Source organism: Cheilinus undulatus, linkage group 16 (assembly GCF_018320785.1).
Source record: "Cheilinus undulatus linkage group 16, ASM1832078v1, whole genome shotgun sequence".
In the NCBI taxonomy this organism is placed as follows: Eukaryota; Metazoa; Chordata; class Actinopteri; order Labriformes; family Labridae; genus Cheilinus; species Cheilinus undulatus.
The window spans coordinates 24,557,089-24,572,869 of record NC_054880.1 but is presented as its reverse complement, the minus strand read 5'-3'; the positions used below and the strand labels follow the sequence as shown (position 1 = coordinate 24,572,869).

General features: G+C 38.5%; 1 protein-coding gene across 3 annotated transcripts; it reads left to right on the top strand.

The window, feature by feature from the left end:
* The first annotated feature begins 2,543 nt into the window (after window positions 1–2,543).
* LOC121524303 lies at window positions 2,544–15,028 on the top strand. Of its 3 annotated transcripts, none has more exons than XM_041809630.1 (9): window positions 2,544–2,649; window positions 5,449–5,551; window positions 5,641–5,754; window positions 5,851–5,907; window positions 6,838–6,975; window positions 10,117–10,164; window positions 10,293–10,406; window positions 10,856–10,999; window positions 12,499–15,028. In XM_041809630.1, the coding sequence occupies exons 2-9, from the start codon at window positions 5,453–5,455 to the stop codon at window positions 12,595–12,597; spliced, it is 813 nt and encodes a 270-aa protein (XP_041665564.1). In that variant the 5' UTR covers window positions 2,544–2,649; window positions 5,449–5,452; the 3' UTR covers window positions 12,598–15,028. The 3 variants fall into 3 exon arrangements, with proteins under 3 accessions (XP_041665564.1, XP_041665563.1, XP_041665565.1); XM_041809629.1 differs by having other exon boundaries at window positions 12,496–15,028; XM_041809631.1 differs by lacking the exon at window positions 10,117–10,164 and having other exon boundaries at window positions 12,496–15,028.
* The last annotated feature ends 753 nt before the right edge of the window (window positions 15,029–15,781 follow it).

Below are 15,781 nucleotides of genomic sequence, written 5' to 3'. Positions count from 1 at the left end.
ACAAAAGGTACAAACTCACCACTTTCTAAACATTTTTATAGGAGAATCAGTGTTTGATATGACACCACAGACAGCCCACTAATAATCAGCTTTTATGAGATGAACAAGGTCAAACATGAACAAAAACTTTCTCTGTGAAAAGAAGAGCCAGCGTTTATTCTTGTTAAAGGTCTCCAAAATGTGACAAATTAAAAATATAATCTCTGCTCTTTGCCAATGAAAAGATGTGGTCAGCCGCAAAGTTTCCATGTGGATGTAGGAATGAGGAGCTGATCAATGAAAGGATCCATCAGTTCAAACATTAACAGAGCTGTTACCTGATCATGGAAAGTAAATTAAGCAGATTTCTCTGTAGGTTTTGAATTATGCCGCCAATGTTTTTAGATTTCAGAGAATTTGTTCTCAAGCACAACGGCATAAAGGATTGTTTTTTATGTATTAAAAGATCTTTAAATGACAGAACCAACTGTTTCTTAAAAACCCTTTCAGGGTTGAACCACTATTCTTCATTAATCTTGAACCACTCATCTTCATTTATCTCTTTGTGTTGTCTTGGGTGGTGAAAGCAATCATTGAGATATAAAAATTTTTATATGAAGGTCTGACTGATCGTCCATGTGCTGCTCTTCACTGATTGGTACGATTGATATTATAATATGATTAAAACATTGAACTTCTGTCCAAACTCTGTGGTGAAAACTGGAATAAAAATATGAAGATGTCATTGTGTCTTTGTCATTTATTCCAACAAAATGTGATGACAGTGAGTACACTGAAGTACTGATTCAATATGAGAAAAAAATCTCACGAAAATCAAGTTCAAATCAACTCAGAGTGTCAAATCTAATCTAAGCTATAACAAATGTTATTTTATGGCCTAAATATTGAACTCATTCCTCAGATGTGTGTTTATGTATATATGTATGAACATACATATGAGGAACAACCATCAGTATTCAGGACATACTGATGGTTGTTCCAGCTGCGTCTTTCTGACCTGAACTGGGATAATTAACTTTTTTTTCTGTGACAACATGAAGTGGAACACAGCTGAGACAACAACACGCTGACAGAAGAGTGGGATTGTAGGGTAAAAGTAAAAAATGTTGAATTAAAATTTAAGAGCTCTTAAAAACAGGAACATTTGCTTTCAAATTAAAAATAATGACTGAATTGTCATCCTAGATTTTGTTTTAAAAGGCCTTGAAATTAAAAGCTATATTTAAAGGATTATCCTTTTCTGACATTGAAAAAACCCACAGAGCTAAATGTTAAAAATCCAGTGGCATGATGAGGTTAATTTAAAAAGGATGCAACAACAGATGAACCAGTGAATAAAAGTATAACAGGGTAATTTATTGGCGTAAAAACTATTGTGGCAACTGTGTCTGAGTGATCACATCTGCAACAGAAAACAGGCTCTGTGAGGTGTAAATGACTTGGATGATTTAATGTGCTGGACTAAGTCATCAATACAACAATACAGCTTAGATTTGATGGGTGGATGAGTTTTTAAATAACAAACATGAAACTCTAATATACTGACGTGTTCCGTTCATAAAAGGGCAATCTTCCGTCACGTTCCTTCAGAAACCTGTTTGTCTTTTGGCGCCATCACGTGGCCAAAATATGTAAATACAAAAAATATTGACAGCTCAACAAAGTCCCATAGTGACCTAAGTAATTCCGTCAACAAACTCTATGAACAGTATCTTTGAAATTAATGCAAAGGGTACTTTTTTTTCAAAATGTTGAAAAAACACAGCCTGAATGTTAAATGTTTGGTTTTATTGATCATTTATGTATCATGTATCTGTACCTGTTTTATATCACTTTTGACTTTGTATGGCTGCTACCTTGGCCAGGTCTCTCTTGTATAAGAGATTTCTAATCTCAATGGGACTTCCTGGTTAAATAAAGGCTATAAAAAAATAAATAAATAAACCTACATGTCACCTATTTATCATTTATTTTGTTTGATGTAGAGAGCTGGTGCAAGGTTTAACTGGAAATAAGACTGCTGTTTTTTTACACTGTTAGAAGTTCCCTCCTTGGTTGACTTCTGATCCAGTCACAACAATTCCTCCGCTACCACATATGTCAAAGCTACCAATCATGAGTGAGCTCATCCATTGGGCATTAATGATGTTGATAAGATACCATTTCATTTTAACATGTAACAAACATCTTGGAGAAAAACAATTCCATTTGTGTAGCGTTTGGCAGAGCCACAGTCTTCAACAGTTTTACAAAATGTTTCCCAGAATCTAATTCAAAGGTTGGCTGTGTGTCTCTTCTGAACTCATTTTGCATATATATTTATTTTCCCAATATTGTAAATTGTTCAATTTTCATTTTTTATTTGATTTTTTCTGTATTTTACTAAGGCAGCTAGCAACCTCCTGGCGGTCCCAACCTCCACTGGTTATCCCTGTATTAAGGAGGATTTTACTCTGTTACTATTGCACCCGGTCTCCCCTTCATCAATTTTCGACTTTTTATACGTATGCAACGTTGTGACGTCACGAGCTCCGCGTGCAGTCCGCAGTGTGAGAGCTGCAGACAGAAAGTAGTCCGGTTCTGAAAATACTGCAGTGAGGGCGGGAACACACCCAGCAGCATCTGCACCGAGCGGAGACACAGCCGCAGGTAAGTCCATCTGGCCATCCGGTCTGCACCGCTGTTCGTCCTGGGACGTTAACTTAACCCGGGATAGGGCGGGCTGACATTGAGGCGTCCCTGCTGAGGAGTTCGGTGTTTTACTGTCTGGGACGATGGTTCGGTGAGGTCCCGTCCCTCCTGAGAATGACGAAGGGCCTTAACATGAAGGCTGCATTAGCCTGGCTCGGCTCAGCTTGGCCTGTCTTTGCTTTGGTGTTGAGTCAGGACTCTGCTCCATCAGCGCCTCTCTGCTGCAGTCTTCAGGGACCACTTGACTAATTTTAGTCATTTCATTTATGTAATTCAGCTGTAAATATCTGCCTGGGTATGACTAACTCAGCAAAAGTTTGTGTTTATACTGTATGGAAGCCCTGAAGGTCAACTGTAAAATGTTTTCTTTGACACAAAAAATCTGACAGAACGAAAGAATATATATTTCAATGCAAAAAAAATGTAGACATTATTATTTTACGAAACGTAGGACTTTTAATGTTGTGCAGTTGAATGTTTTGTTTTTTGCATGGTGCTAAATAAATATTTGTCACATTTTGCTTCCCATCAAATATTTTTGCTTTTAATACATATTTTTACATTTCATTAATTTTTTTGTATTTTATGAAATATTTTTTCATGTTTTAAAATATTTTGGTGTTACATTTTTTCATATAATTCTTGTTTTTTGTTTATGTATTTGTTTGTTTGTTTGTTTTTTGCATTGTAAGAAAGACTTCAGCTTTTACTGCTTTTTGGGGATAATTTTGGATTTAGATAATTAATTTTATGTATCATATTACATTTTTGTTTGAATACTTTTTTGTCTTTTTAATTGCACTTTGTGAATTTTTTTTTTTTTTTGCATTTACACCTTTATTAACTTCTAGTAACATAAATATCTGTTATTGCATATATATATATATGTTTAATTTTTTATTTAAAGTTTTTTTTTTTTTATGTTTTGTGAATTTATTGAAGTCTTCATTGAATGTTTTCATTGCATATATTTGCATTTTGTGAAATATTTTATATATTTTTAATGCTTCGTAAAATATTTTGAATATAATGGTTACTTAATTTTTCATGAAATATTCTTGTGGGCTTTCCAAAATTTATTTAATGTTTTTTTTTTTTTTTTTTTTTCATTTTGTGAACCACTTTGTGCTTCGTTAATAAATGTTTTGTGTTTTGAAAATTTTTTTGTCATGAGATTTTTTTAACATGAAAAAAGTTTTTGAATATGAGAATTTTTCAAAATATTTTTTCACATATTGATTTAGTCAGTGAAAGGTTTTTGCATCCCTGAAAATATTTTTGCACTTGACCTTCAGGGCCACCATATATTTGCCTGCAGGCTGACATCATAATGTCCCCGTCTGAATCTGGAATATTCATTGAGTCAGGACATGAATATTTAACTTGCCTCAGTGTGATGTTTTTGTTCTATAAGGAGGCAGAAATATTGAATTTTGCTGAGTCATTCCAGCAGGTTCGGGTTTAACGGGATCGTCCTTCAGTGCCGACATGTTGGCTGTGCTCAGCAGCTTCTGATGCAGTCTGTGTGAGTGAATGATGCTGCAGTTAAAACGGCCTGCTGCTCTTGCCTTTTTACTCCAAACATGATGATACTCTGCTGTACAGGTTACCAAACTTTGGTTCATGGAGAAGGAGAGTGTTACAGCTAAATCACCCAAATGATTTTGACAAAGACTCTTCCTTTACTGGTATTGAACCTGGTGATAAACAGCTCCATTTCCCTGACTTTTAGTAGATCAATTCAAATTGGCTTTACTCTATGTTTTTAACCATTCCTGGAAAAGGATGTCTGTGTGTCTCTGTGTGCTTGCACATTAATACACAGTATTACATATATATATTGCTGAATGTGTAATTTCCTGTGTGATATAGATATGTGCCTACAAGAAAATGGGGGCCAATTAGCCACACGCTAAGGGGCCTCTTTAACAACTTTTTACCCCCATGGCGGCATAAATATGCTTTTAAAGGACACACTGATACACTATTTAGCTAATAAATCTTGCAGTGTACTGGTTAGATTGGAATGACCACTGGGGGCCTAGACTGGCCTGCATGCAAAAGGCAATGATGGAATGTCATCATTTGAAGATGATGTCATCCTTTAAGCTTACCAAAGGCTGTTAAGCCTGACATCATCATCAAAGACAGAGGATGGAATGTTCATGAAGCTGGGGATGTTGGGGGCTTTTCCCCACAAATTTAGCCAAATAGTAGGCCATAGCTGGCAAATTGTGAAAAAAATGGGTGGAACTTGGGAGCAGCGAGGGTTTCCCTCACCAGTTCCAAAAGTTGACAACAAAGCAGATTAGAGGCTAGCAGTGCTTTTTTAACAGCTTTCCTCCCTCATGTTGTCATGCTGCCAAACCTCATGGGAGTGTTGGTGCTCGAAGATGATTAGAGAGATATGAGTTAGAAATCAGACCTTGAGATGGAGCTGAAAGAGGAAACAGATGCTGCTATTTGCTGCTGTAATACTTTAATCTTATTTATTAGGGCATTATGAATCCAGATATCATTGTTATTTTAGTGGTAATTATGTTTACTATTTATGTTGATGTCCCAATTTAGTAATCTAAAAAAAACACAACAATGAAATCCTCTAGTCAAAATGTTTGTTTCATAGCATTAACAAAACAGCACCACCTAGAGTCCAAACAAAGAAGTCTAACCCAGTCAAGCATGCCTTTATTGTTGTAATAACACAGGTACATGTTCAGTTCCTCTTCTTCTACCTTCTTTCATGTCTTTGAGCAGCAAAATGTCTCAGAATGATAAAGATCCGGTGCCAGCGCCGGTGGGGAATCTCTCCCCGGGACAGCTACAGAGTCTGCTGAAGATGGAGCCAAAGACCCTGGGAGTATGTCTGTAAAACCATTCATACTGCGTGAAAAATGGATCCAGACTCATATACCTCCTGTTTAACCTTCTCTCTTTTCCCACCATCAGGCCATCCAGGTGGTCATTGGTGGTCTGATTCTGTGTCTAAGTGCATCGGTGCTGCAGGTCCACGAGGTCCACTTCACCGGGGATGTGGCGCTCTTCCTCATAGTGGTCGTAGAGGTACATTTCCTATATTTTTTTTTCAGACATAACTCGACCTAAATTCTATCCTGTAAATACAAAATACCAGAAAACACTGAGCCTTTTACCCTCCAGGTGACATTGTCTGGGTCCGTGTTGATCCACAGCGCCAGAAGGCCGACCCTCCTCTGGGTGAGTCTGATCACATCAGAACTTGGTTTCACTATGACGACCATTCATTATAATAAAAAGAACTGTTCATTCACAACACACAGACCTTATCCATTTACTGTTAACACTTGGTTCCTGACATGGAAGGGCAATCATTTCTGAATATTCAAAGTGACATTTACTGACTAAAAATGTGAGATTTCATGACATTATTATCTAAATTTAAAACTTTAATTTTCCATATTTTTACCAGGGTCTGTTGTATGGTACCACCAGCAAACAGAAAGAAACTCAGGAGGATTTCATGAGCAGATTAATTTAAAAATCAAACTTGAGTTGTAACTCTGAGAACATGCCATGTACAGTAAAGATTATCTACGCACCACCATTGTCGCTGCCTTCAAATACTACTCTAAGTTTGAGGGGCTAGCATGCATTACATTTCCACCACAAAAACCTTTAAGTATGCACAAAATGTCTAAAGTCTTTCATGTTTTCACCATTTCTTAACAGGGGCATGGATGTACAGTGCTTTGAAAAAGTAGTCACCCTTGCTGATTATGCAGATTTGTCACATTTAAATGTTTCAGATCATCAAACTAATTTAATATGAGACAATGATAACCAGTGTAGATACAAAAGGCAGATTTTAAATATGATTTATTAAGGTAAAAACTCTTCTTTGTAGAGCTGGTTTACTTCATCCATATAGGAGGGTTTTTTCCAGCATGTTTAAAGTCATGCCACGGCATCTCAATCAGATTTAAGCCCAGACTTTGGCTAGGCCACTCCAAAACCTTAATTTCTTCAGTCATTGAAAGGTGGATTTGCTGGGGTGTTTCAGATTACAGTCTTGCTGCTTAACTCGGTAGAAAAAGAAACACATGCTCTGCTGGTGTGATTTTTGCTGCAATGACTCTTTAATACTGTAGCCTTTTATCGTCTTTTCAGGTCAAAGTTGTCCTGATCCTTCATCTCATCAGCGCTGCATTCGCCACAGCTGCTCTAGGTCTGATGTCCAAACACCTCCCCTACCGCCAGGACTCGTACCACTGTGAACACTGCCGCAGGCTCGAGCTGCACGCTGTGGTAATGTCTTCATGATATGGTCATCACTTTGATTATTAGACTTCATTAATCACCTTGAAGGAATTCCTAAAAAGGGCCAAATCAGAGAAGATAGAGAAAGAGGTTTTTAGGATGTTATAGCCACATCAGATTACTGAATTACATCTTTACAAACCAACCCGGATAGTTAGTGAAACTTAAGCTCACTGGATAAAATAATCATCAAATTAATCAAACTGTTTTCATAAGAGACTACAGGTGCACTTCCACTAAGCTGTCCAGTTCTGTTTGGTAAATTCTGATCTTATTTAAGTTTTTCTCCTTTGTGGTCAGACAGGTACACTTGCACCCTCAACAAAAGGATTCTAGGAAATAGGAAGGTGCAGATCAGTTAATTTGGTACCTTTCACAACTTTTGAAAATGTAAATGATAGTGTACTGTACCAAACCAAACCTGGTGGAGGTGCACCATAAGAGTCTTGTCTGGTGCAAGACTGAAACAATGTTTGCAGGAGCAAAAAAGAGTTCCTATGTTTTTCAAATAATCATTCTGTATGTGGTTAGCTGCAGTGTTTAAATATTTTACCACATATTACAAGAAAATAATATCCTAGGGTTTTTGAGATCATTTCACATCTCAGTGGAGTTACTGCAGGAAACTGCCATTTTACTAAACACCAGAATTTCTAAAGAGTAGGTTAACCGTTTGTGTACATTTTGGCCTGTTGATTATGGTTCTACAACAAATCCTAAAAAATGAAAGCAATTTGGTTAATGTGTAAAAAGTATGATGGGATAAAAGGAGGCTTTCTTATTCCTGGTTGAAAATGTATGAGCAGAAGTTTAAAAAATGGTCACTAATAAAGGAAAATTCAACATTAGAAGGATAAAAATGATACAGAAAAGCAATACAGATTCACAATCCAAATGTCCAAATTAACAGTTTTCATTTACCCCTAAACCAGTCAACTTTTTTGGTGTTTTGGTTGTTGTTGTTTTTTGTTTTTTTGTTTTTTTTTTTCCATTAAAATTGCATTTGGGCAGCTGAAAATACCAAGTCTTGAAAGCGGGTTCAAACCCTACACAAAAAAGAGAATAAATTTAGAGAAAGTGTTGGCTTGGAGCAAGCAGCACAAACAGAACTCAGAAGGCTGCCACTGTTTTTGTAGTCCACCTACTAGCAATCTAAAGAGCAGAAAGCCTCCATTCTCAAAGGGTTCTGTTTATTGATTGAATGGAGGCATTGCTGTTTTCAGAAGTTCTCAATTTGGACACCTTCTTAAAACGTCCTGTTGTCAGGCACCAGGAGCACCATCATTGAGTAAAGAAATGGTCAAAACTCCACAAAAGGTTACAGTTTTAGGAAGAAATTGTTAGGTCACACAGCCTTGGACAAAATAGTTGTTGATGAGCTTTCTCCCTCAAAGAACTTAACGAAGATCAGTCTGGAGTCCTTATTTGTTAAGTGACCGCAGGGGTTGGTGTCCCTTGCCTCAGGACCCTTTGGCCCCAGGGTTTGTACCCCATGCCCTTAAACTATATCACATGTAGACACCTACAAATAAAAGACTCGTGTAGGAGAGTACTTCTGACATTGCAGCTGTTAGACAAGCGTTATGTATTATGAAGGCATCAAGGAAAAGGCCCTTAGGACTCTCTGCGCCGGACTAGGAGGAAATCCCTGTGCAGCAAACATCACTGGGGATACTGAGTTGTTGACAACTGGTTCTCAACTGTTTCGCCTCAACCTGAGGCAGTTGGTCTGAGCTGGCACCTGGAGAAACGGTACATGGAACTGGAGCAGGCCTGGACAATGGCCATTAGGAGGACCTAGCAGTCCAGGGCCAAGGTTGACGTGGTGAAGAGCTGAATTGGTATATGACTGCCCCTAAGGCCTGCTCCAACCCACCAGGTCCTGGGTGCCCAGTATGTGTAAAGTGCTCAAGGTGACCACAAAAGCACAGCTGGTGCTGCTGTATCAAGAAGCTGACCCTTCCCATCCTCGCTATCCTGAGGACATCAGCAGTATCCACACAGTCCAACAACGATACCCAGAAATGCACAGAAGGGAAGTCTTGACTAAAGAGTCAAGCTGGCGCCTTTGGTCATCAGGCAGCGTCCAGGCCTCACATGTATAATAAAACTGGAATGACCAAGGACTGAAAGACTCTGGCCACACCGCCTTGAACCCATGGCCCCATGAGTGAGTCCAAGTCTGCAGTTGGTTTCAGCCTTGCAGTTATGGGATTGATGGATTACGTTGCCTAGGTAGGTGAACTGCTCTACAACCTTCACGCTATCACCGGTCACATCCAAGGTGTCCCTGAATGCCGGGATCTTTGTTTTGACCCAGAAGACGTGCATTCCCACAGTTTCAGCCTCCTCAGTCAGCAAGTTAAGAACCCACGAGAGGACATCTACAGTCTCTGCAAGGATCACAGCATCATCAGGGTCTAAGTAGCTTCTCCCATATAGTCATTTAGCCTCGGACTACAGACATCATGGTATCAGCTAAATACACATACTAACAGATAGCAAAAAACGAGCTGACGCTAGCAGAGTCATGTTTATACAAAGTCCAGTTATATGGGGTGTCAATAGTATAGGTTTTATGTCTGCACACTCCATGAACTGAGGCTGTCATCCTGGAAGCAGGCTGCGTTGGTTCAAATCCAACCTACAGTTCCTTTCCTGCATGTCAGTCCCCTCTCTCTCTGTGTCTCCGGGTCCAATACAGTCCTATCCTCTCTATAAAGGCAAAAAAAAAAATTTCCAAAAATAGATTTAAGAAAATAAAAAAATCCAGTCATATTACTGTACTCTGTCATAGGACATGGTTCTGTGGCTTCTTATCACCCTCTGATTGCCAACAAATGCACATTGTCTTTGTGGGAGAGGGAACAGCTCTAAAGTGTTGTTACAACTACAGACCTGTAGTGGGTGCCAAAGAGAGCCAGTCCAAATTCCTACATATTTTTGCTTAAAGGTAAAAGCTTGGACATGTTTGCCCAAGGATGACAGAAACAATTTCATCTGATAATGTTGGTGTGTTTCATTTTGATCAATCAACTAATCACTGCAGCTATAATCGGGGCACATTATTGATTTTTCCTTTCTGTTATGAGGAAACAGACTCCATGTTTTTTTGTCTGTTCACTGCAGCAACATTGTTTCAGGAAATGCACCGGGCTGATCGAGCAAAAGTGTAAAGTAAGTGACATAAACTTTGCTCTGATAGGCTATTTCTACAGTGTTTGATCATCATTTAGTAGGCCACATCATCAGACCGTGGATCCTCCATCCTCATTGTGTTTTTTTCTCACTGATTTCTCCTCCAGCTGCTCATCGATGGGATCCTCTGCACGCTGGTCATCTTCCTAGTCCTGGAGCTGCTGATCTGTATCACCGCCATGCTTTTTGGACTCAGCGTCCTCGCTGCAGGAGGGACAAGGGTGAGCTCTGATACCCAATACGTTTCATATTTCACCTCTAGAGGGAAGTACAGCACACAGACTTTGGTTTAGTCACATTTCTGACACTGACCCCAACCCCTAGATTTACAGTGGCCTGATAAAACAGAGTTACAGTTGTGGTGTTGAAATCTTCCCCTTTGAAATGTGAAGACATCATCCATAGTTCTTGGCAGCATGTATAGAAACAGACAAGACGATAATACAAATTTGTCATTTCTACTGCGAGTGTTTCTCAAAACTCTTGTTGTCATTTAAAGTACAGATATTATGGAAAATAAAGATCTAAGATGGTTGTAATTTTCAGTCTTTATTTTGAAAAATTGAATAACATATTACCAATATTTGGCACATTTTTTCCCTCTGTGCTATGCTTTGCTCGAATAAACCTATGTCTAATCAGACACTGTAAGTATCTCTGTTTCCTTTAGACTCCAAGCCAGAGACCAACCTATCCACAGAGCCGTCCTCCACATGTCACACCAGTACCCACTCCTCAGGCCGCTCAGCCTGCCCCAGTGGTACAGGCCATTCCAGCTGTTCATGTAGCTCCAGCTGCAGCTGAACCGTCCCAAGTATGATGTCTCCTCTGGTACTTTGTTTTGTTGTATATCCCACTCCTGCTGAATTTCTGACCATTACCACCACTCTGTCTGCACCTGTACAGGTTCTCACTATTCAATAGATGGATGGATGGATGGATGGATGAGGGAAGGATGGATGGTTGCAGGGATAGATGTCTGAATCAGTGTTAATTTTGACAGCACTTTACAATTTAGTTATAGTTATAGTCTTTTGCCAAAAATATCTTTTAGTTTTAGTCATAATTTTGTCATCTAAATTGTTTTAGTTTTAGTCTAGTTTTAGTTGACGAAACTTCCCAACATTTTAGTCGATGAAATTTACAGTAAATTTAGTCGACTGATTGGATCTCTTCCCAACTTACCCCGCCACCACGCAGCAAAAGCAGCTGTGATTGGATCTCCCCTGTATCTCATCCCACCTTTCCACACAGCCAAAGTAGCTGTGATTGGATATATGCCTAACTTGCCCCTACTTTCTACATGACGAAATTAGGTCTGATTGGATAAAGTCTCTGTCAAACATTTTCATCTAGTTTTTATTTGTTGACTAAAATGTCAGTTAATTTAGTTTTAGTTTTTGTCCATGTGCACTTGTTTTTATTAGTTACTGTCTCATTTTCGTCAGGGGAAAAAGGCTATTAACGAAAACTATAAAGAAAATAATTAGTCAACAAAATTGACACTGGTCTGAATTAATGGATGAATGGATGGATGGATGAGTTTATGGACGCATGGATGGACGGGGTGGGAGAAAAACTCAATACAGCATAGTATCATGATATTTTGTCTGGTGATATATTGTATCATCTCTTCCACCAAGTATCGATTTTTTCAATTAATTGCTAATATGAAATGACGTCTGGGATAATGGAAAAATAAAATAAATAGTTTGGACAATTGTTTGTCCAGGGAGGTCGGCAGAGGTGACAGTCATTGAGCAGGAGAAAGTTAGTACAACAAACATGGCAGCATGTTTCGTGATAATATCGTATCGTGGGGCCACTAGTGATTCCCACCCCTAATGGATGGATGGTTGGATGGATGAGGAAAGGATGAATGATTACAGGGATAGATGTCTGAATTCATGGATGACAGACAGATGGATGAGTTTATGGATAGATGGCTGGATGGATGGATGGATGGATGGATGGATGGATGGATGGATAATGAAGGATGTATCATACCAGGTCGAGATGAATTAATTAATGGATAGATGGATGCATGGACAATGGATGGATGGACGGACGGCTGGATGGATGTAAGCATCAATTTTTCTAGCTCTGTTTCCTTCTAGCCAAAGGCTTAAATAACTATTGATGTCCACTTCCTACTGTCATCCATGGAATCAGAATATTCAGAAATCTTTGATTTTTGTTTCGTAAACGTGGCCATTATACTCTTTTGTTTAATGTGACCCTTTTATTATGCCCCCTTTGTTGAGCAAATTCAATATGAGTGAAGATAAAATATTTCCTCTTCTCTGTCAGCAGGTTGAGGTTGTTGTGACTGAACCAGACTCTGACCAGGTGGAGGACATCTCGACTCCACCCACTGAGCCCCAGGTGGAGCCAATCGAGGCAGTCCCATAATGCAAAAACACAGGCTGCTGTGGTGTCATGTCAGGATGTAAAAACAGATGTCAGGTTACCATATTTATTCAGCCGCCATTTTTCTGTGATAACAAACATGGAGGATGCCGTTCTACTGGTTTGAAATAATAGAAATGTGTGAAAAACGTTTATCTTAAAGGCTGATGAGAGACACAGCCCCGTGTACCACTTCGGACAGTATAATGTAGGAGAACCTTAGCCGCGGCTCTCTGCTGGGCCCAAACAGTGTTTCTTAACTGGACTAGCCAAAGGACACAACACTACCTTAAGGGGAAATCAGGACCCAAATTTATGAAATTCTTCAACCACTTAGATCAACAACTATCAAAGATCTACATGAACACGGTCTGCCTGTTCTTTTTACTCCTTACATGACACGACTACAGTGTCCAATGTTCAGATCAGTATAAATATATTATGGTATGGGATGGATCAGTGTTAGTAGAAATGTTTATTTATTCTTCCACTATAAATATGAATAGAAAATAAAGTAGCTGAGAGAAATTTTTATGAGACAACCACAGGCAGCAAGAAAGTCTTTGTCAGTCTGTGTACTTCAAGGCCAACAGATCTTTAATTTCAGATGAGAAATACAAAATCAAGAAACAAGCTGTTTCCTAGTTTCTGTTCAAATAAAGAAAACCAAACTGCCCATGGCTTTTCAAGCCGTTCAGTTTAAGGTGAGAATAAAAAAGAAAACAAAATGAAATTGGGTTTTTTGTTTTCCAAACAGAAAGAAATCATTTTTTTATGATCAAAAAAGAAAATCAAAGAATAAATCACAGGGGCTTTAACATTCTTTTTTTCCCTATTTGTATGACCTGGTGCAGGTGCTGTGAGAAAAGGATGTTATTTCACCAGTGTTTTGTTCTTTGATCCCCTTTTTTTTATTGGAACATAAAAACACTAAGATGAAAAACATTTCAATTTGTTCATTTCTTAATAAAAAAAAATTGCCAGTGTTTTGTTTTCTGTTTTTTTTTTCATTCTTATTTTGAAATGAGCACTGTGGGCAGTTTTAATGTTTGTGTTTCATAATATTAAATAGTCATTGTGAAACATTTTGTTTCTTCATCTTGGTTTTCTCATTTCTGATTAAAAATCCATTAGCGGTAAATACACTGGCATTTGTATGTGTGTATGGAATATTCACTTTACTTGTATGGCGTGCTCACTTTGTCTTCTTTAGATTTCAAATGTAACCTGGTGCTCAAACATCTGAATCCTCAATTCCCTGAAACACGTCTGACTGTTGTAACTGTCTTTTTTGGGTTAAGAACCAACCTTTACGGAGTTTATTTTATTTAAACTTGTCTTAAAGCCATCCTATAGTATTACAGCCACTAAGCCAGTCCAACCTGCAGTTTTTCAAATATGACCAGATCGCAGCATGCCAGGGTTTTGCTCCAACCGATGGCACACAGTTTCGCCCACTAACGCTATTGCGTGCCAAGGAACGCTGACCTCCGGAGTTATGTATATTTATCAGACCCTGAACCCATGTGGGGTTGCCTGTCAGGTTATCCCGGCCACTTTGGTGACCCTATGTAACCTTGAGCTGATTGTTCGCCCCCATGGTGTTGATGTCTCATTCGAATGTCTGTCCTGTCAACTTTTGATGGCGCCTTTTGTGCCTACCATGGTGACCAGGGTAGCACTTCTAGTACGCCCTGGAGACAGATAGTGATGTGCTGTGGAAATATAAAGACGGACTAAAATTGGGCGATTTATTGTGCAGTGTGCAGCAAGGAAGGCATGCTGCACAGATGAAAATATGTGGAAATTGCACAGTTAAGTTCCCATTAAATCATTTAAACCTTTTTTTGCCTCGTAATTTTTGTACCTAATGAAATGCTTTATTCAGTCTTCATGTCCTGCCCCCGTTGTTTACAAAAGTCTCACTGCAGTCCTCAGTGTTTGTTCTCAATTTTAGCACTGTTGGCTACTAAAACACCAAATATCCCTATTTAACCCTCCTGAGGTTTCTCTTTTTAAAATTATGATTTTTTTAAAATCTGCATTATCAAACACTTTGTTCAGTCATGGGGACTACACTCCATGGGGTTGGTATTTGAATAATGGAAGCAAAACATTGTCTGATATTTGTCTTGAATCCTACCTTTCTCATTATGAACTCTGTCATAAATTCTCTGCCTTATATGATCACGATAAAATATTAATGAATAATAGCAGAGACAACAGGATAACTATTGAATGTTTGGATTTAAAAATGTGATAAGAAATCAATTGTTTTTTTCAGAAACAGGCCAGTAAAGATGCAATCGTGTACATCTATGATGGAGTGAAAAAGCTAAGCTAACGTGTAAACAAGGTTTATAATTGGACGTTTTTCCTTCAGAGGAGTGTTAACACCGTTCTGTGCTGGTTTTATCGTTTGTAGAAAACACAGGATGGCATGATTCACTGTAAATGAATGTATTTGAATCACTATTAATAAAGATAATGAACAAAAAATTATTCAGTGGAAATGTGTGTGTCACCTACTTTTGTACTGCTTTGAAAAACAGAAGTAGAACGGCTGGTGGTTTAACTTTTCCACCAGGTGTACAGTTATCAGACAGTGAGAGTACACTGATGGATTAAGACTGGTTTTAGACCCTTACCCTCCAAAATATGTTCAATTGATCCTTTAGGGAATGTGCCAGATGCAATGATTGGACTAAATTGAAAGGCCATTTAGGAGTTGTATGAAATGTGTTTTTATAGTTGCAATAAAGCATGAATACAATTTTAAAAAGTACTTTTATGGTAAAAGTCTAACAGTTTTTTTTTACTCAATTTCTGCTGTCTTTCGTCACAAAAAGGACAAAGTCATAGTAGTAACAACAGCCAAAAATGAACAACATAATTTCTAGATTGCCCCTCTGAAATGTTTGATATAATTATTGGCAAGATTCAACCAAAAACAAAGCAAACTGGAATGTTATTTATCCCTTAACAGGGAATGTGAAGTTGCAGAATACTTAAGCACTGTGACTGATGCATGGCTGAGGAAATGTTTGACCATGCACAGACTCAGTGAACAAAACCTCACCATCAAGAGAGGATGAAGCTGGATCCCCAAAGACGACAGACTGTGCACCCACTGCAGCCAACAGGAGGTGGAAACAGAGCTGTGCTTTCTAACCACCTGTCCTTTATA

What these genes read in the sequence shown, in the direction of transcription:
- LOC121524303 (XM_041809629.1), top strand. Translation starts at nt 5,453, where the DNA reads ATGTCTCAGAATGATAAAGATCCGGTGCCAGCGCCGGTGGGGAATCTC. An exon ending in GGCTCGAGCTGCACGCTGTG is followed by an intron (nt 6,976 to 10,116) that starts GTAATGTCTTCA and finishes TGTTCACTGCAG; the next exon opens with CAACATTGTTTCAGGAAATG. An exon ending in TGATCGAGCAAAAGTGTAAA is followed by an intron (nt 10,165 to 10,292) that starts GTAAGTGACATA and finishes TTTCTCCTCCAG; the next exon opens with CTGCTCATCGATGGGATCCT.